At 39.1% G+C, this 20730-nt stretch overlaps 1 protein-coding gene across 5 annotated transcripts in view; it reads left to right on the top strand.

Moving 5' to 3' along the window:
• Nucleotides 1-20730, top strand: part of kcnip3b (Kv channel interacting protein 3b, calsenilin) — a 51997-nt gene that overhangs the window by 25595 nt on the left and 5672 nt on the right. Inside the window, exons 1-5 of one of the 5 annotated variants that reach the window (XM_038704728.1) lie at nt 9495-10857; nt 19072-19074; nt 19645-19769; nt 19876-19945; nt 20142-20320. In XM_038704728.1, the coding sequence (XP_038560656.1) occupies nt 10752-10857; nt 19072-19074; nt 19645-19769; nt 19876-19945; nt 20142-20320 (483 nt within the window). In that variant the 5' untranslated portion in view covers nt 9495-10751. Of the gene's footprint in view, nt 1-9494; nt 10858-16384; nt 16646-19071; nt 19075-19644; nt 19770-19875; nt 19946-20141; nt 20321-20730 lie in introns of those variants that run through there. The other 4 variants (XM_038704726.1, XM_038704729.1, XM_038704730.1 and 1 more) reach the window with 4 other exon arrangements.

Below are 20730 nucleotides of genomic sequence, written 5' to 3'. Positions count from 1 at the left end.
CCAGCTGAGGTGATTTTTATGAAAAGAGGATTATCTCATATGGAAGTGAGACTGGGTTTGGTTTTAATTGGAACATATTAAGCAGTACGGGGTGAGGCAGAGATATCAGGAGTGGGAAAAGCCTGACAGTGCTGCCATCTTTCCCCTAATAACAGGTGTTTGATTTGTGCAGCTCTTGAAGAAAGTTTTAATGTAGAGGCCATGCAGCAAATTTAAATGTCTCAGCTGTTGTTTACTGAGTTTGGAGAGGGTACTTGGCGCCGCTTGTTAGGGAAGATGCGAGCATTAAAAAGACACCGAGGGTATAATCATCTTTATGCAGTGTGCACAGACTCCCGGAGGCTTACTGTTTGATCAGCTGGCTCTGCACATGCAAACATTAAGAAACAAATGCACTTGCAGATTTTCACTCGTGTGCATGATTGCACAGATTTACAGCGAATAACAGGCAAGCTCATGCTGCAAGCTCTGTATATTATGTCTTTGTGGCTTGTTTTATCCATGTACTGGTTGTTCCTCATCAATCATTTCCCTGTGAAGTACAGAAACTGATGATGTGACAAACCACACAGCATCCACCTATTGGTTTGCAGCTGAGTAAGCTTATATATGCTCTAGGAATAGTCAGAAAAAAATGATCTGTTCTCTTATGTTTCATTTCCTTCTCTTTTCTTCTGATTGTGTCAGTGATTGTAGGTGAGCTTCAGCTCTGCTGTGTGCTTTATGGTGTCCAGCGTCCTCTAGTGGACAGATGTTACATGGCTGCTGGTGATCAAGAATATTGTGCAATGATGAGCTGCTGCTAATGATTATCTTCATTATCACTTAATCGATTTATGATTTGGTCTTGCCTGTTACAATTTTTCAGAGTCTGATGTCTTGGGGTGCCTTGTTTTGTCTGACTGACAGTCCAAAATCCAAAGATATTCAGTTGACTATGATAGAAGAGCAGTAAGAAAACCAGAATATATTCATAAACCCACAAATGACCATATTACTATCAAAACTGCCAATTAATTTTCTCTCAATCGACTTTTGTTGCATCTGTTTGCAACATGCATGGGCATGCATAATTCAGCATGAACAGTTTTACCTCATCAGGATGATAAATTGTTAAGGAAGACAAAACATCTAATATTGATCTGGGTTGTTGAGACTATTGGTTTGTTCTGTGTAAATGAAGCATGTTTGTGGAAAGTTAGTGGCGGATTTAACAATTTTTGTAATTGTTTTTCATATGACTGTTTACACGATGAACCAGAGCTAGAACTATTAATTCATTATTATATAATCGTTTGGTCCAAATTTCAAGCAAAATGCCAAATATTTGCTCATTCCAGCTTCTCAAATTTGAGTATATATATGTATTTCTTTTTGATAGTAAACTGAATAATATCTAGTTTTGAACAGTTGGTCAGACAATACAATTTGACATGGTAATTACTTAGTAGGTAGTTACTTTCAGCTCTGAATTATACTGGGTATTTTTATGATAGTTATACATTTTATGTTGTTTTTTAACAAGTAACCGTTAAATCAAGAAAACAATTGTTAGTGGCAGTCCAGCACTGTAAAAAAAAAAATTATGCAGCTTTTGATTGTCTGTCTCATACTGCATGTTTGCAGTGTTTCATGCAGTGACTAAACTGATAAATAATGGAGACATGAACTAAACTATGAGACAAAAACAAGAGAGAGCCTATCAGTAAAGACCTTATACTGTTGTTTACAATCACTGTCAGATCTAACATAGAGGTTTTTATCAGGCAGTTTCATACAGAGATAAAACTACAAGAAAGCAATTTTGTGTTTTTAAAACATTTCACATTGTCGTCATTGTTGTTTTGATGATAGCACTGGGAAACACTTAGACACACTCCTTAAAGCGTCGTGTCCAGAAGTAAATGCTCCAGGATTTACTGTAAATGCAAGTTGTGGATTGTTAAATATAGAACATCCACCAACCTGTGGTAATGACAAACAGGATATGTGGGAAATTAAGACAGGCTCCAATATCTTCCATTTGTCATAACCTGCAACAATCACCCAGTGACCACAATCAAATGTGTTGTGTGAGATACTCAGAAATTGTTATAAGTTACTAGCTACTTTTAAAAGCAATAATATTACTTATAACTGGGTGATAAAAGTAACTAACTAGTTATGTTACTCGTTACATTACTATATTACTGGCTCTAGCCAGCACCTGATTAACTTAGCTTAGCTTAGCATAAAGACTGGGAACAGGGACACAGCTGGTCTGGCTCTGTCCAAAGGTAACAAAATCAGCCTACTGCCTCTTATACTTGCACATTAACAAACAAGATATAATGTGTTAATAAGTGAGATTTAGAGCCATGCTACCTGTTGCCATTGCCAAATTAAGCTAACCAGCTGCTGGCTTTAGCTTTATATTTTACTTAACAGAGAGTGGTATCAGGAAAAACATGCTTGAGCATATTTCCCAACATGCTGAACTAGTCCTTTCATGGTTAACATTCAATTCTAAAATAAGAATGTTTTTGGTTGCAACGTTTCAATGCGTTCACCAAACTGTACCTATCCAAGGAAGGCTAACATCAAGGGCTACTGGACGTGGTTGAAGATACTAGAAGACATTTCATCCAAGGGGCTTCTTCAGTTCTGACTGACTGGTAGGGAATCCCAGCCCTTTAACCTCCGTGGGGTCGCTATCAAGGTAATGAAAACTGCTTGGTTCAGCTGATCAGCAGTTGTGGTTGTTGGAGTCACGAGAGGCCAGGTTTGAACGCTCATCGTTGGCATTGTCACATGAGGCCAAATGTGAGCTTTTGTTCACTCTTGTGAAAAGATGAAAGGACAGCATTGTAGGTGGGGGATGAGTGCTGTCTTAGCCCTCCTCCCCTGTTAAGTGATGGTATCTCTATTTTGGTGTAAATGGTCTCTTTCACTCCTCTTTCCTCCAGGGGAGGAGGGCTAAGACTGCACTTTTCCCCCACCTACAATGCTGTCCTTTCATCTCTTCCCAGGAGAGTGAACAAATACTCACATTTGGCCTCGTGAGAACAGCAACAACGGTCTTTCAAGCTTGGCCTCATATGACTCCACCGATCACAACGACTGTCATTACAACAGCCAGGAGCACTAACGAACCAAGCGGTATCCATCACCTTGATTAATGACCCCACAGAGGTTAAATAGCTGGTATTCCCTGTCAATCATTCAGAAGAACCCCCGTCCAGTTGCCCTTGAATTTAACCTTCCTTGGATCACTATGACCTGGATGACTCTTCACAGACAAACTGTAGCTATGAAATCTCATCCAGTTCATCTTCTTCTTACAATATGTTCTGAACATAGTACATGACCATTGTTTATGTTGTTTTCATATTACAGTATATTTCTTTACTTTACATTTGTGATCCATCCTAATGGTTAATCCGCTTTTTAATATGTTAATGCTTTTTGTGGCATGCCTTGTGTGCCTAATCAAAACAGTGTGAGTATCTTGACTCACTTCCAGATAGAAGGTCAGTAGACTGCCCCTTAATAACCTTGACTGGCATTTTCATTGCCCTTTCTGTGTAATGCAGATCTAAACTGAAGCTAAAAGCTTTCTTGCCTTCATTATACTTTCACGGTGGTGGTAGATTTTGTTGTTGTTGTTCTAGTTTATAGAGTTTGTGTTGTATGGCATTTTCCTGCATGGCGCCAGATTTTTCTACCGTTTCCAGCTGTGTATTCTTGTCAGTAGCAAAACACTATCAAATGAATCTTTGGTTAAGGAATTGGTATGAATACGACAATATTTGACCTTCTCTATTCTGTAAAGTCTGCCTACCAGCACCTCTAAAGCTAACATGCTGCATCTAGTTTATTGATAGGGACAGATGTTATAAACATAGAGACTTGTACAACAATTTTCCAATGAACAACATCACAGCATTTATAGCTACTTACAGTAACAGTAAAACAATTGTGCACATACATGTATACCACCCACCAATCCCTCCCTCCACCCCCCATCCCTACACATGACTATATCTTTTAAAAACTTCTTCAGTTTAGTTTTAAGTTGTTGATGATTTTGTTCTGTTTTTAGCTCAATAGGCAGCTCGTTCCAGATCTTAGCTCCCTTGATTGAAAAGGAAGTCTGGTCGAAGGATGTTTTCCTATAAGATATTTTGCAATTCCCTGCAAGGCCTTTAACCATCTCACAGAGAGCCTGAGAAGTCTGTCCATGCAAACACTTCATGATGAGGTCTGCATTTGCAAATGCAATATAGTTATCAAAACTCAACATGTTCAGGTCTCTTAGGATGTGACAATGATGTGATCTAATGGGCTTTTTGTTTAGTATTTTTAGGGCACAATTGTATAATCCTTCCAACGGTTAAATCACACCTTGCGTGCCACAATGAGGTAACACAGTAACAACTCAACTGTGAGACAATCATCGTGTAAACAAATGTTTTGGCTGCATCAAATGTTAAGCAATCTCTGATTAATTTGAAAAGATATAAATTTGCTTTTATAGTTCTCCCTATTTTTTTTAAACATGTTTATCAAATTTCAAATGAGGGTCCAGCATTAAGCCTAGATATTTAACTTCTGAAACTTGCTCTATATGTCGATTATGCATCTTGACATCCAGTTTTTCCAGAACTGGCCGTCTGCCCGAGGAAAAACAAATAGACAGTTTTTTTTACATTAAGCGTCAGACATGAATTTTGTAGCCATCTTGCTATAGCCTCCAGGTGCTGTGATAATTGATCTGCCACTGCGTTAACTGATTTACCATATGCATATATACATGTGTCATCCGCATTATTTGAAGACCAGCCCCTTCGCAGGATTCCAGGAGGTCATTTATATATCGACTAGTGAGGATCGGTCCTAACTGTGGGATTCCTGTTTTACATTTTAGAAAAGATGATGTTTTGTTGTTGATAATGACACACTGTTCACGATTTGCAAGATATGATTTAAACCAAGCCAAAGTTTTCTTTCTAACTTTGAGAGTTTGGAAACAAGAACATTATGATTAACCCCCACCAAGTTTCCCTTATCTATGTATGATTTCAACAATTTGCACTCTCTGTAGAGAATTTATGTCTAAACCCAAATTGCAATGGGTGCAGATAATTATTTTTTCTAAATGATTCATTATGTGCATTGCCACAATTTTTTCCAAGACCTTTGAAAAGACAGGCAAGATACTTATTGGTTGGTAATTACCCACCTGCTCAGCCGCACCAGATTTAAGAATAGTTAGTACTCTGACATTTCTGGAAACTGTCCTCTAGACAAAGAAATATTGAGCAAGTGAGTTAGTGGTTCAGCAAATATGTGACAATGCCACTTCATCTCTTTTGTTTAATCCCTATCAAGTAAAAACGACACGTGGGTTCATGTGGAGCTATGTGCAGAACTATAGCTTGATCAATATTATTAACTTCCTGAAGAACATAAACATAACTTTCTTTGTTTAAAAGACAGCTCCACAGGATTCCTTTATTATAGATTTTCCAGAAAACCCCTACTGCACTCGTGATTTTCTGCAGGGAGATAATGGAGGCTTGCTTGCAGTGAGAATTTGTTTACCAGAGAGTCTATAAGAGTGAGACTGTGTATAGGAGTTATTATTATGTTTCTGTGTGGAGAGAGCGATCAGAAGAGAGGAAGGAAGGTGAGACAGATAGAAAAAAAAAGGAATATGGAGGTGTGTGATGTGAAAGGTCAGAAGCTCTGCAGTGTTGTTTGATCCCTTTCTCTTTTTTATCTCTCTCTCTCGCTGTGACGTGGTGTCACAAACTCAAACAGATTTTCAAATGTGGCCTCTGACAAAAGCACGTGCAAACACACACACGTACACGCACACACACACACACACACACACACACACTGAAAAACTCTCTCACCTGTCACCTTTTCCACAGTGCCAGGCAGTGCCTTTGTTGGTACGTGAGATTCAGACTTTCAAGCTTTGCTCGTTTTTGAGATTTCTAGAGCCAGTGTTTTAGCAATTTAAAGCACTCTGTTAGCATCTGGTCTCTTAAAGTTTGGATCGTCCCTTATTATACTAATCCAGGATCCAGTATTTCAGAGCAGCTTGTTAGCAGAGTTATCCTTGTTGTTGTGATAGTTCAAGCTGCATTATGGGAGCTGTGATGGCTGCTCTGTCTGTGGAGGCCAGGAGGCGCCTCTCTCGGCCCAGCTGCCTCTCTCACTGCGGCCACAGTGCGGCCAGGTACCATCGCTCAGGTAGGCGCTCATATGGTTTCACCTCCGCATCATCACATTCATTAATTTTTTTTTCTACTCACTCCATCACTCTCTCACTTTGTCTCTCATTTTTTGCTCATTATAATCACAGCGGATCATTGTTTTCTTGGAGTTTGGTCACGTATTAGTTTGCTCAACACATCCCACAAATCACTTTAAAGTCAAACAGTTCAGTTCTGTAAAATACTTTCCTCTATAGTAGACATTAGAGTTGAAATTTGAGTGGGTTGTGCAACTAACTACAAAAATTAAACACACGACTTCTAATATTCCAGAAAGAATGGTAATACATTTACTGTAGTACAATGTTGATGTATTGTACTTTGAGTATTTAAAGTGTGTATGACTTTATTTCTCTACATTTCAGATGTTGAATTTATTTCATAATTATTTGCTAAGCTACTAGTTATGTTTCAGATTAAGAATTTAAGTAAAGTATTGATACATTTGTTGTAGATTTAACTAAATTTAACTAAAATAATATACATAGTTAACCCCTTCAGTGGATCAGTCATGAAGAACTCATGTTGGTTTATCTGAGCTTTGGAAAAACCAATTCTATTGCAGACTCCAAAGATTTCATGCTGGATTAAATGATGCATAAAATGATGCACAAGACATCATGCGTATTTCCATTTAAGAGAATGGTGTAGCCATAAAGAAATATAACTTTGGGTTGAATAGTTCACTCAGAGTCAACACCGTATGTACTTAATGAAGAGTTGTAACAAGCTGATGCAGAATATGTGTGATACTGTGAGACAGTGTGGAATAAGGTGATTTTATCACTTAAAGGGAAAAGCTGTTTAATTTAGCTCCACGTCCACTAGCTGCAACATTAAAAGGCTTCTTACACCACAATACAACAAAAAAACTGACAGGGGGCATTTTGCTCCATGATGAGTTATTAATTCTTTGCATTTACGTTTTTATTCGTTTTAAAGAAGACACTGGAATATGACAGCAAATAAATCTAAATCTAAAACACGTCAGCGTCACTGCAGTTGAACAATTACAAAACATGAAATTAATGAAGTTATATATCTCCCAAACCACCTTTTAGAATTGACTCATGAGATGCTTTCTCCAGCTATGACTTTACCAATTCTTTTAAATTAGGAGCTTTATAATATAAAAATAATTAGTTAACAATGTTTGAGGTTGTAATCGAGTACTTTTACGTTTGATACTGTAAGTATATGTTGCTACTACTTTCGAATGATTGTGATGGATAACTTTTCCTTTGTGGAATTGCTACATTTATTTAAGTAAAATATCTAGATACTGCTTTCACCACTAAAATACCTATATTAACAAGGACTGTTGCTGAATGAACATTGAATGAGCTGCATTTAAATATGTAATTATATTAGACCATGCAAAATATTACAGCTGCAATTTCAAAAGCAAGGAGTAATTTTCTTATGATTTTAAAAATGCCTCTGACATGTTTAAGCATTGTTTCTTGCTCTCCAACTCTGGTGAAGAGTGAGGGGAATTTGCTGATGCGTCTGACTGAGAGGAAACAGTCTGGGTCCTCTCTCCCTATTTACTGACTGTTGTGTCAGCAGGCAGCGCCAAGCCTACCTTTTAAAAACCTGTTAGTGTCTTAATGGCTTGCCGACAGGAACAACCACACACACACATGCACACCGAAGACCTCACAAACTCACTACACTAGCACTGGATATACAAGAGAACAAACTTAAATGCGCAAAAATAGATCCAGAAAGCATCAGTAAGCACATAATGCCCAGATACCTACATGCATGGTGTGTGTGTGTGTGTCTGTGTGCGAATCCCTGTCACATGATCCTAAAACGTAAGTTTGACCTTGATGGTGATTCATCCGCTGCAAAGGTAGACACCACAGACTCTCACTTATTAATGGATAGCAGCTGGAGAATATAAAATAGATGTGTGATTTTATTACTGATGGTTGATTTAGATTTTTCTTGTAAAGTGTAAAAAGCTGAGAAGGGGGGAGCTCCACCACCACCGCCTCACCACAGAGATATTGATCTCTCTCACTCTGGCCTCCCGAGAGCTGTGTCTCATATCTCCAACCAAGTCAATGCATTAACACACACTCTCTCACACACACACATCTGATCTTGATGCATTAGCAAGTGCAGCGTCATCAGTTATCCTCTTCTGACCTGCTAAAAACACACACTCTAATAATATTTTTCCATGTCATCTATGGCAAACTGTTGCACACAATCCAGGGATCCAACACTGTCTTCATTTCAGAGAGAAAAGGGAAAATAGATGAAAGTAAAAGGCCTGCAGAGGAGTTAAAGTGTGGGGAGGTAGGGTGTTGATCTGTGTGTGTGTGTGTGCGTGACACACTGCACATATTTGGGTAATTTAACGTCACACCTCATCTGCAAACTGTAGCAGCTAAGGAAGATGTAGACAGGCAGCCAGGGGCAGCCCCCCCCCAGGAATCTGATTGGCACCCATGGTTCCCCCCATCAGAGTCAGAGGGCGATAAGAAGTTGGTTTGTTAGTATCATATGGATTACTGTTTAGAGGCTCAGGCCCGGGGATCCTAGACCAGAACCTCTGTATGAAGAGACTACTAACATTTCTTTTTGGAAAGTCAACCAAATCACTACAAAGAGACACAAATAGACTAAGAAAAACGACCACAGATAAGGCCACAAGGCCACAAATAAGCACCAAACGACCACAGAGATGCAAAACAAGAGGGACAAGGAGAGAAAAGTGACTAAAAAGAACTGTAAAATGACCTCCCCCCCCCCCCCCCCCTACCCCTATTCAAACATTTCTAAACCCGCCCCTGAAAAGGTAGATGTGGTGGAGGAAAAAGAAGGACACTATGGAGCAGGAAAGTGAAGCAGGGAGTTGAGCAGAGGGTAAGAGAAAGTCTGCGGTTTGCCAAAGTTATGGAATGACAGAGGGGATGGAGGGAGGCAGAGGAGGAGGGGTGGCAAGCTTCGGGCTGCAAAAGCGAATCAGATGGACAGACGGAGAAAAAACAGAAGTGCAGTGGAGTAAGAAGAGACCACCAGAAGGACTGGATGGGTGGAAGGTTTAGGGTGGACAGGGCACTTCAGTTTTAAAGCTCAGCCAGAGTGAGCGCTGACTAAGTGAGGCGAGGGAGGAAAAGTTGCAACTAGAAGCAGCAACAGATAAATTGAAGAAGCTGCAGAGAGAGAGAGGAGTGATGGAAAAGTATGTGCAGAGGAGGTAGACACCAGGGGAGGAGGAGGTTTCATTCCCCACAGCTCCTCTCAGTTTCTTAGGATTTCCCTCCCTGGACGCTGCTGCTCTAAGTGCCTTCTCTCCAGGGCCATACTCTTCCATATCTGGAGCTGGTTTTGGGCAATACAGTGAAGTGGACTGAATCAGACGCGACAGCAACGCAGAAGCTCAATTTTACTATTTATGGTTAAATTAAATCTGTTCGGAAAGGTGTTTGGTGGACCTGAGGATTACTGACTGTAGGAAAGCAGGAAAAGTGGTAACTTGGCTGATTTAAAACCTCACAAGTCCCATAAGTAGATGTCTGATCAATTGTTTTGACTGTTTGGACAATCCAGCCTTATTCTGCCCAGTTTTTACTTTGCATGCAATTGAGCTTTTTATATCTTGACTGACAGGTCTGTTTTAAAAGATGATCTCATCCTGAATGTTTTGAGCGAATGCCGCTAAGACTAGAAAGTCAAATTGTCCCCGGCTTGCAGATAAACAGTATTTACAGTATGTTGTTGTTGCAGAGCTAAGGTTTCAGAAACTGCTTTTGTGGTTGGCATATATAATGGGGTAATTTATTTACATTTGCTAATGTTGTTTTGCCGTTTTATGGCATGGACGATGAGAAGACCAGAGTATTTCTGTTCTCAGATGTTCATTATTTCAGTAAGTCAGCTGGATTCACCCGGACTTTCTCACACCTAATGTGAGCAAAATAATGAAAATGGACCAAGAGTCTGTACCAAATCTTTCCCAAAAGACATTTTCATCTAAAACCAAGAATTTATTAGTGTAAACTATGACGTGAGGACCGATAATAGCTGTTTGGATTAAGAGGGTGAGCAGTAACTTGTGACTTTGCTGAGCTCCTGCGGGTGCGTACAGGAGGAAAGCCTGGAAAGTGACTCTAAACGTCTCGTTTAATGCACTGTAATAAATGGCTCGTGACACAACCCCCATTTTCCCTCATGGGTCTAGAGAGGGAGGTTTTCCATATATGTCGGCTCCCACATATTTTCCACTTCAGCATCAGTGTTGACATTAGAGCAGCCTTCGTCCAGCTCGCTGGCCTGGCTCTCATGCTGTCTCCTGGTCCTGGAAACATTCCACGATTCCTGATTACCTCTGTTGAAAACACTTGTTGTTGACTTGCCTGGCCCAGCTTTACTCTGGGCCAACCCAGGTTTCCTTTCGTCTTATCCCGCCGGGGGCCAGGCCTTTTCGTGCAGGCTGGGCCCTGAGTGGGCTCCCCCTGTCCTGAAGTCATGGGGATCCAGGGCATGGAGCTGTTTGCCATCGGCGTGGTCATCATCCTTTTCATGGCAGTTCTCAAGCAGTTTGGCATCTTGGAGCCCATGTCCTCATTTGAAGGTAAGGGCCCACCTGAGGCCCCTCTACTGGCTAACATATACTTGTGTTTTGGTGCTACGGCATGGCTGTACTTTGGACTGACTATTTCAGTGGGCAACTCTTTACTATTTAACATTTATAAGCACAATAAACATCTAAATGATTTATGACAAACTATAATGTAGTTATACGCAGATATGGGGACATTTTAAGTGTGTAATAATATACAGTATTATTATAACGTGCCCAATGAAGAACTGAATTGATATTATGACAACTGTGTTTTACTATATTGTTATTCATTATCTGTTTATACACCGACTCAACAGAAGGAGTTATAGTTGTTGACAAATACATCTTCAAACACAGTTTCCTCTTACAAAAACATTGCATTGTGTTATAAATCATTTATTAATTGATTATATACTAAAAGCTACTTATAGAGGGGTGGGATGTTAAAGTAAAGCGTTAAAGGTTTTATCTTGTGAACTGTAGTGTTGTCTAGAAACATTTAGGTTGAGTTCCTAAACTAATATAATAATGGTAAAATGCTCCTTTAAGGAATTAGAAAATTCTTGTTAAGCTAAATAAAATGCAGAAAAATTGGATAATCTGAAAAAAGCATTGACACGAAGCTGAAAATAAAATAGGGGTGCTTTTCTTCGCTCATGAAAGGTTTTGGATTTTTCTTTTACTTTTGAAGCCCAAATTCTTGTTTGGATATATCGTAAGAGAGACTTGCCTCCAAGTAAACACAGCTGGCTGTTTTATGCAACCATTCTCCAGTACTTTCAATTACTCGTTTCCTAAAAGGGGAACCAAAAGTATATTCCAGCATTAAATGAAGGAAAGTACGTGCTTTGCTTTACATTTTTAACATCCATGAGATACATTTTAAGAAGTTTTGCTGGTGTATAATAATGATAATTTTGTTGGGTTTAAATTTGCCCACCGCATCTCTATATGCAAATACAGTATCCTCTCCTCTTAGTTTAATTTAAAATATCATATCCTTGTTATAGATTTAACTACCCAACTGCTTATGAAGTAGTTTTAGAAGTAGCAGTTTGCTCCAAACTTCAGCAGGTACAACCATAAACATGTTGCTTACATATTAATGCACCAGTAATAATAACCCATGTATATAAATATAATTAATCATTAAAACATTTTTAGGAGCCATTGTCCTTTGCTGGAAAAATTTGATGATAATACATTTGCACTTTTGTGTATGTAAGTAATAATTTAAGTATTTTCATATTGCCATGTCGATAGTTTACCCCTATACAAAAGTAAGTAAAGTACATTTTATTTACATTACATTGTCTAGAAGTCACAAAGTGGTTTACAATAAAAGACAAAAGCAAGTCATAAAATAAAGACTCAATGAAAAAGTAATGTATAAAACAGAGACGGGGTGTTGTGGTTTTAATTTAACATCTTGCAAAGGGTCAACATCAGTGAAATTGATAAATTTATATTGTGCCTGTAAGATTAAATAAATAAAGAGTGCATCTAATCTCACGTTCCTGGTCAGGCACCTTTGTTACGTCTCTCTTTGCTCTGTCTCCTCATTCCCTGTCAGCTCTGCACTATGTATAAATTAAAAAAATATAAAAGGAAATACACATAAATAAAACTCAAAAACACTACAACTACTACAGTACTACTACATTACTACTAGTAATTATGTTTTTTTATGTTTCAAAATATAATCTAAGATCTGGACTATCGACAACTCTATGTTCGGCATCCGAGTGGGAAAAGGTTAATGTGATGTTTTATTTTGCCTACAAAGAGATGCACCATAAAACCGTTGATGGGCCAATACACTGTACACCTGGGACTGTAAAAGAGCCATCAGATCCTGCTCTTTGAAGGATGCAGTTCCCTTTGATTAGAGTTTTGGGCGTAAGGCCAGCCAGCCAGCCAGAGTGCCCTGCAGTCAATGTGCCAAGACAATTACAGCAGGAAGGCTCCAGTCGGCACATTAGGGCTTCTCATATGGTTCAGCATCATAAGTAATAAATTCAACAAAAACACCAGTAATGTTGTATAATTTATCACTCCTCTGAATCTCTTCAATTCCTCCAATAAGACAGCCTCCTTCCTCCCTCCTCCTCTTGCCACTGTGGCGGGGCCTACACCCGAGTCTAGCATTACTTCACATCAATTATACATGCGGTATCGAACAGGCTTTCTATGAGGCCGCCTAAATATGGAGCCTGGAATACTCCTCCAGGACCCTGAAGGACACTGGCCATTCCTCAGTAGCCTCCGAAATGTCACGTGTCTTCATCCTGATTCCCGCCATGTCATTACTTCATCACCGCCCAGTGTGACAAATTTACCAACTGCTTTTCTCATTATCTCATCTGCTTGAGGATCTTCTCATCGACCTTTACATGTTAAACTTTTTGGCAGCAGATATTATACATTTCATCTCTTTCCAAATTTTCACCTGTCTGAAAAACGGTGAAAAGTGCCTGATGAGGCTGTTATACTTTTTCAGGATTCACAAGTCAAGATGTTGTGCTCCCTGTTGATTGGTCTTGGACAGAAATAGACTCCAAATGCAGCCCTGCTATAAATACCAGCTTTGTGATGGTTGTTATCGAGAATCTCACTGCTGTGCTGATTCAGCCTGCAGTCATTCATGAGCCAGCTTGTCAGGATTGCGATTTTTGCGAGTGATTCACCTGTAGCTCGAGGACAATGAGGTCACGTCCTCAGAGGTATTTCTGGGAATTTGAAAGGTTTAATGACATTAACAAGAGTTCAAATTCAACATTGTATTAATAAATAAATAATTTGAATAAATTAATGTATTAAACAATAATAATTAAAAGCCCATGATAACATCTTAAAATTGCTTTAACAAACCAAAACCTAAATATTTTCATTTTACTATAATGTAAGATTTGGAAACGAAGTTCTTACATTAAGAAGCTGGAACCATTAAAAGTTGCCAGAAAAATTAATATAACATTGTTGCTAATTAGTTGTCTGTCAACAAACTAATTGATTAATTGACGTAATGTTTGATTAACTCATCATTCTGCAATTACACACATATTCTACTTGTTGGTTTTTAGGCTGATTCCTATATTTTAAACATATTCCTTTATTTTTAGGCAAAAAAAAAAATTGAAATAAAAGGGGATGTAGAATTACATGTGTAGAGAGGGCTTAACATAATTTAGGGAGTTAAAATGAACAGAGAATACTTGATTTGTTGAATTAATGTAGAAAATGTGACTGGCCTAGTGGTTTAACAACTATACCATGTAACTGTCATTATTCCTGTCTGTCTCTCTACATTTCAGCACAACTGAGAATTTTAGTTTTAGAGGAGAAATAAACACAATAAAAACACAATAAGACAAGAAGACATTAAAATTATGTATATGTTCAATTTAGGCAAAATCTTTCCACTCAAAAATTTATTTTGTTTAATGTTACATTTCTTGGATGTCTGAGCTTCACTGAATTAATTTGCAAATTCATATATTCAGGATTTTTCAATGAGGGAGAAAGATTAGATGTAATTGAGATTTTGAGAGATTATTAAATTATTTTGTGGAGAAATCGTTTCCGACTGTGTTTTTTTGTTTTTTGTTTTTAGCATCAGCAGTACATTAGACGTCCTTCATCAATCAGCAAACCGTTAAGGTCTTACAGCTTATTTGTTGCACTATTAATATCATCAGCACTCGAGGAAAAGACCCTTTGATGCGCCTTCACAACAAAATGTGCACATTGTCTCCTTATGTGCGTGTGTTTCATGTTTTTCATGTGCATTGAGGTTAAAGTCTCCACCGGAGACCTTAACTGATGGGGAGGTCTCCACGGGCAGAGACTGCATCATAAATGCATACTATCCCATGGGCAGAGAGCAACAAACGTGTGTGTGTGTGCGTGCGTGCGTGCGTGCATGCGTGTAAAATTCAGTGAAATTATCTGATTTAAAACAAAACCTGCTAGCCTTTGATTGTTTTGTTAGTCCCGGTCCTCTCTGCTCAGATGTCGATTTTGGGTTCAGTCCCAACTGGTCCTATTTTGGGCCGACATCTGATGCCAGAGCCTTGTCTTTAGAGATGTACAAGCTCTATTCCGAGGTTCTCCGATGACCAATATCTGGTATTTTTACTCCCATCATGACTCTTGTGCATGATGTGAGTGAATTTCATTTGTTCATCTCTGACGTGTTTGCTCATTTCCTTTCTTGTCTGCTAGATCAATCAGATTGAAATGATGATTGGTATTTCTAGAGGAAAGTATTACAAATTAGAGTATTAAATACTATATCCCTCTTCCCAATTGAATTTAGATTTTCTTTACAACTAAATCTGTGTCCTCATACTGTCCAGGGGCCAAAATCCAGATGAAAGAATGTGGGGGGGAAATGATAATGATCAGGAAATAACCAGGTCTAAGTGACTAAACATTGATTTTAAATTGGGTTAGTGCATTAATAATACAGAGATTTACATAAAAATATAATTGTGTATGAACATGGTTGAGTAAACCAGATGCCCGAAGCAATGGGCCTTTTTTGTGAACAAAAAAGAAAGAAGAATTTTTGTACATGTTGGATGAAGTTACTTGTAATAAAAACAAAAACCTCCTGTGCTGACACACTGTCTGTGTTTTTCTCCACTAGAGGGAGGATTTGTTCTCCATTTCCCTTACATGAGTATGAGTGTGTGACACAGTATTAAATCTGTGTTACGGACCCCAGGAGAGACAGGGGAACAATTAGAAACTGGATCACGGAGCTGCCTGGGAAAATGAGATTCAGGGCACCTGTTGACCTCTGTCAGCAGCCTCTCTGATTGCTTAAAGACAACTTGTTTTGTGTATGTTACATTTAGAAAAATAAATTATAATCTTGTCCATTGTCCAAGCTTCTGCATTAAGTGCCTCGTTGTTTTTACTTGGTTTTTATTTTGTTAGTTTGATGGAAAAAACAGCTGTTCTCTAGTTCCTTGGGAGTTCACAAGTTAATTAGCAGAAATTAAGATGTGAGATGGAGGGAGAAAATAGGAAGGAGTTGCAGTGCATCAGTCATTCAGTTAGTGGCGGATTTTGTGACACCTCAGGATACATGTTGGATGTCTTTTTTTATTTGATTCAAGAGTTTTGTCACCAAGTAGAGGAATACTATTCATTGGAGGAATCCCAAACCAACTGTATGCTTGTGCCGAAAAAACCTACACGTGTGATGTGAGAGTATCTGAGCTTCCTCTCTATCTGATTGGATTTCCCATGGATTAACATGGTAGTCCAGATTTTTCTCTCTATTTGGAGGCATTTTTACAGCAATAATCGGATCCACTTGGCCTTAATAAAAGAGTTGGGCCATCAGACCCTGCTCTTAGTTGTGGAGAATATCCTGAAAGATCCACTAGAGCAGGAGAGAGCATGGAGGGAAAAAAAGGCAGTCAATTAAAAAAGGCAGAAGGGGAGAGCTAAATAGAGTAACAGAAACTGCAGGGAAAAAAATTGTGACAGAAAAGGAGTGATGAGTGACTGACACTGTTTCCGAAACAAGCCGAGAAAGAGAAGAAGAACAGAGAGGGTGAGATTGAACGAGACAGATGGACTCAGAGAAAGGTGTATCGAAAGTCCAATAATGTAGTAGTGAAGGAAAAGAAAGAAAGGACCCTGGAGGAAAAGATAGAAGAAGAGGGGAAGATGAGTGTGAGGTGGGAGACGGAGGGACTCCAGACAGTTGGCATCGTCTGCCTGGTGATCATGTTCCTCAAACTGATGCACCTGCTCGGCCTGATTGACATCACTGAGACCGGTGAGGCAACTTGGGAGAGGGGCAGTGAGGAGGAGGATAAAATGAAGCGAAGAGGCTGGAGTGTATGTTTTTTAATCCACATAAATATTTGTGAATGTTGTTTGACTCAGCTCTGGCTTAATCATGAGAGGAGTATAAGTAGCTGAACAAAAGTTGTAAATAATAAAGATATTATAAAAGGCTGTTGTGGAAAAAACAGATTTGACTTTAAAGAATAAGGCTGTTGATATTTGACAACAAAACACCAAAACCAAAAATGTGTTACTTCTTCCCTTAAGGACTTCCCCAGCCTGCCTGTAGATCTCAGCCCCAAGAACATACATCTTTAAAGATGGGTCACAAATATATAGTTTCATTTTTTTAAAAACAGGTTCACTGATTCCCTAGAAAAGCTGGGCACTGTTGTTTTTAGCAAATGTTACTCATAGCGGCGCAAAGAGTGCATTTGTTGGGGACTATTTTCAGCTGGGTATGAATACACAGTTGGTGCTCTGTGTGCTCTGCCCACAGTGTTTACTAAGTGGAGTTTTACAGATGACTAAATTAAAATGGGTTGCACCACACTAACTTATTACTTAGTTGTTACTAAATACAAGAACCAAATGCAATTTGCTGTTGAATATTATTTTTTACTCTTTACATGTTGATATTTAATCATATTTGCTTGTATCATAATATATTATGTTTATCCAGGTGTTCTCTAGATAATTATATTTTATTTGTTTGTTGTCTGTAATGTACTAACAAATAGAAACATGTCCCTTTAGGACCGACTGCCGACACTTCAGGGCAGTAAGTAGCTGCAGAATGGAGCTTCACAGTTTTATGACCATATTGTGGACTAACTTGGGGATAATTTGAATGTACAAGGATAAACGGCAGTGTTTTCTGTAAATATGTTAACTTGTTTCTATAAAGGAATTCACTTGTTCACCAAGTTTATTTTTGAATGAGGGAAAGTGGATTAATAAACCCTGTGTAACTGTTGTGTAGCTAACTGAACCAACTGACAAAGCTCACGTTAGCTTGTTATATATGTTATATATGACGCGTTTAGAGTGAAGAGTAAAAACAGAAAAATATATAAATAAATGATGTTTAAAAATTATGTAAATCTTGAATATTTTAAATTACATTTCACAAAAATAACACACCTCACCTACGAAACATTATACCAATAACGTTTGACTAAAAGAGTGAACGTCAGTTGAGTTAGCATAATCACATAATTCCCTCATTTCTACAGTATGAATATTATTAACTCTTGCACACAGATTTCTCCATGTATGCAGACTTAAATAAAACAATAACACCCTCATTTGCAAAAGATATATCTTTTGCACCTCTAAAAATGTACTTTTAAGTTATGCTAGCTTGTGATGCTACAGGGACTTCCTGTTTGCATAGTTCATTGCTGTTGATTGGACTGATGTATCACCATATGGGTTTAATTACATTGAACTATAAAATGTAAAAAATGACTTACTAGCTTTTTTAAGCATGTCCCCTTGAGTTGAGAGATGATTTTGTGCAGGACTGAACTTGAATTATTGTTTTAAATGAACCCTAAAAAATCCAAGGTTAAAATTAAGGGCAGCTGGACTTGGTTGAAGATACTTAAAGACGTTTGGCCTCTCATCCGAGAGGCTTCTTCAGTTCTGACGGACTGACAGGGAATCCCAGCTTTTTAACCTCTGTGGGGTCGTTATCAAGGTTGTGGGTACCGCTTGGTTCGTTAGTGCTCCTCCTGGTTGTTGTGACGACAGTCATTGGAGACACCTGAGGCCAAGTCTGGGAGATAAGTGGTGTCGCAAACCTGCTGGAGGTGGTCCCTCCACTCGGGTGTAAATGGCCACCTTGACTCCACTTATCTCCCACATACAATGCTGTCCTTTCATCATTTCGCAGTAAACTAAACAAACGCTCACATTTGGCCTTGGGTGTCTCCAACGACTGTCGTCACAACAGCCAGGAGCACTAACAAACCAAGTGGTATGTATCATCTAGACAACGACCTCACAGAGGCCTCTTGGATGAGAGACGAAAGTATCTTCAACCAAGTCCAGTTGCCCTCAGAATACTATGACCTGGATGACTGAGAGCCGTCACAGGCAACCCTAAACAATATCACATAAGAGTGGTTCAACTCCTTCTGCTAGTTTTGGTTTGTGTTTCTCAGCGTATTATACATTTCTGTGCTCTGCTGGATGTTTTATCAGAATATAACTTGATTCTTTTCCTCTGGACCGCTGAGCACCTATCAAATAAACCTCTCAGTGTCCAATCTGACTAGTTTTCTTTGTTCTGTTTTTCTCTTCCTCTCATTATCACTCTCTCACTGTTCTCCATTTACGCTCTTTCACTCCATCTTGGTGTCAATACCCCTCCTCCTCTTCCTCCTCCTCCTCTCTTCTCTCTGTCTAAAGATGGTGAGTATGGTATCAGAAAAAAACCCAACTAACTTCGAGCACTTGAATGTTTTCCTTTTTCCCAGTCATGCAGTGCTTTCTCTTTAGAGCGTGTGAACTGGTAACCAATAATGCTGCAACACTTAATCGTGCATTTGTGATTTGCTCTGTGAGTAAAAAGTGACTTTGATTGAATTTCTCAAAATCTGATTTTCTGCAGTTTTTTTCTTTTTTCTTTCTTTTTTTTTTTTTTTTTTACAGTAAACAGATCATTATTGAGTTTGGTGACATTTCCACCATAAAGAAAGTACCTCCTCTTCTTTTTCACTCCCTTGTTCGCCTGCCTTTTGCTCCTCTAAAGCTTTTTGATAAATCTCTCTCTTAAACTCGGCTGTTTTCCACACCTCCTCTATACCAAATGCCTCCCCGTTGAATGATCCCACCCCTCCCTGAATGTTGACCTGCATCCACACACTCAATGTCCGCCCCATCCTCCCTGTTTTTCTCTTCATCTTTCCCTTGTCACTCTTTATTTTATCGCTACCTGTCTGTCTATCCATCCCATCCTCTGTCTCTCTCTTTCTTCCACAGACAGCAGCGACAGTGATTTGGAGTTATCGACAGTGCGTCACCAGCCAGAAGGGCTGGACCAGCTGCAGGCTCAGACCAAGTTCACCAGGAAGGAGCTTCAGTCTCTCTATCGAGGCTTCAAGAACGTACGTCCGGCTGCTGATATGTTCTCCATTGCTTTACCACCTTTACTATTCTTTATATAGACTTGAATTATTCTGATATCTTTTTTTTTCTTTCTTGGTTGAGCAGGAGTGTCCCAGTGGGATGGTTGATGAGGAGACATTCAAGACCATCTATTCTCAGTTCTTTCCCCAAGGAGGTTAGAAGTTAAAACAGTCTCTCCTCTCTTGTCCTTTGAGAAATTAGGGATGTTGCAGTTTTTTCTATGAGTGTCCAAAGCAAACATTAAAAAGCCTGGAGAGGGTCCATCCCAATAATTTTCTCCCTTGTTGTTTTGGATGCTTTGGTGAAATGTAGTACACTAAATCTATGAGCCTGACTCCTTTTGTCCACAGATGCTACCACATATGCTCACTTCCTGTTCAACGCATTTGACATAGACAGAAACGGTTCAATCCGCTTTGAGGACTTTGTCATCGGCCTGTCAGTGTTGCTCAGAGGTTCAGTCACTGAGAAGCTCAACTGGGCCTTTAACCTCTACGACATTAATAAGGATGGCTACATCACCAAAGAGGTATGTGTGGCTTATGGAGTATGCAACTTTTTGGACATGAAAAGTTCAACAAGGTGCGACAAAAGCTGGAATCACGCCAAAAGATTGCAGTTATGTGGTATCTAAATGCGTCTGGACCACTGGGTTACCAGGACCCCCATTGATTATGCAATATTGAAATTTGAAATGATTCACAGTTATAACAAATGGTCAAAGCGGTGTCTGTATCCAGAGCCATTGCAGGAAGGTGGCGAGGCTCAGGACTTTAATCGGGAGGTCCTGATCACTAACATGCACACACACAGACCACAGTACAGTTTTTGTTTCTCCAACTTGATAACAAGGTGCTAAAACATCATCACAGCTAGCAGAAACAGCAGCATGCTCACCTTTAACAGCAATGACTTTAACAAAGAAAATAACAGTTCCTA

This window comes from Micropterus salmoides, unplaced genomic scaffold, assembly GCF_014851395.1.
Source record: "Micropterus salmoides isolate LMB-PRFRI ecotype aquatic unplaced genomic scaffold, ASM1485139v1 Ms_hic_scaffold_7, whole genome shotgun sequence".
In the NCBI taxonomy this organism is placed as follows: Eukaryota; Metazoa; Chordata; class Actinopteri; order Centrarchiformes; family Centrarchidae; genus Micropterus; species Micropterus salmoides.
The sequence above is the reverse complement of the archived record's forward strand: the minus strand, read 5'-3'. Positions and strand labels throughout refer to the sequence as shown.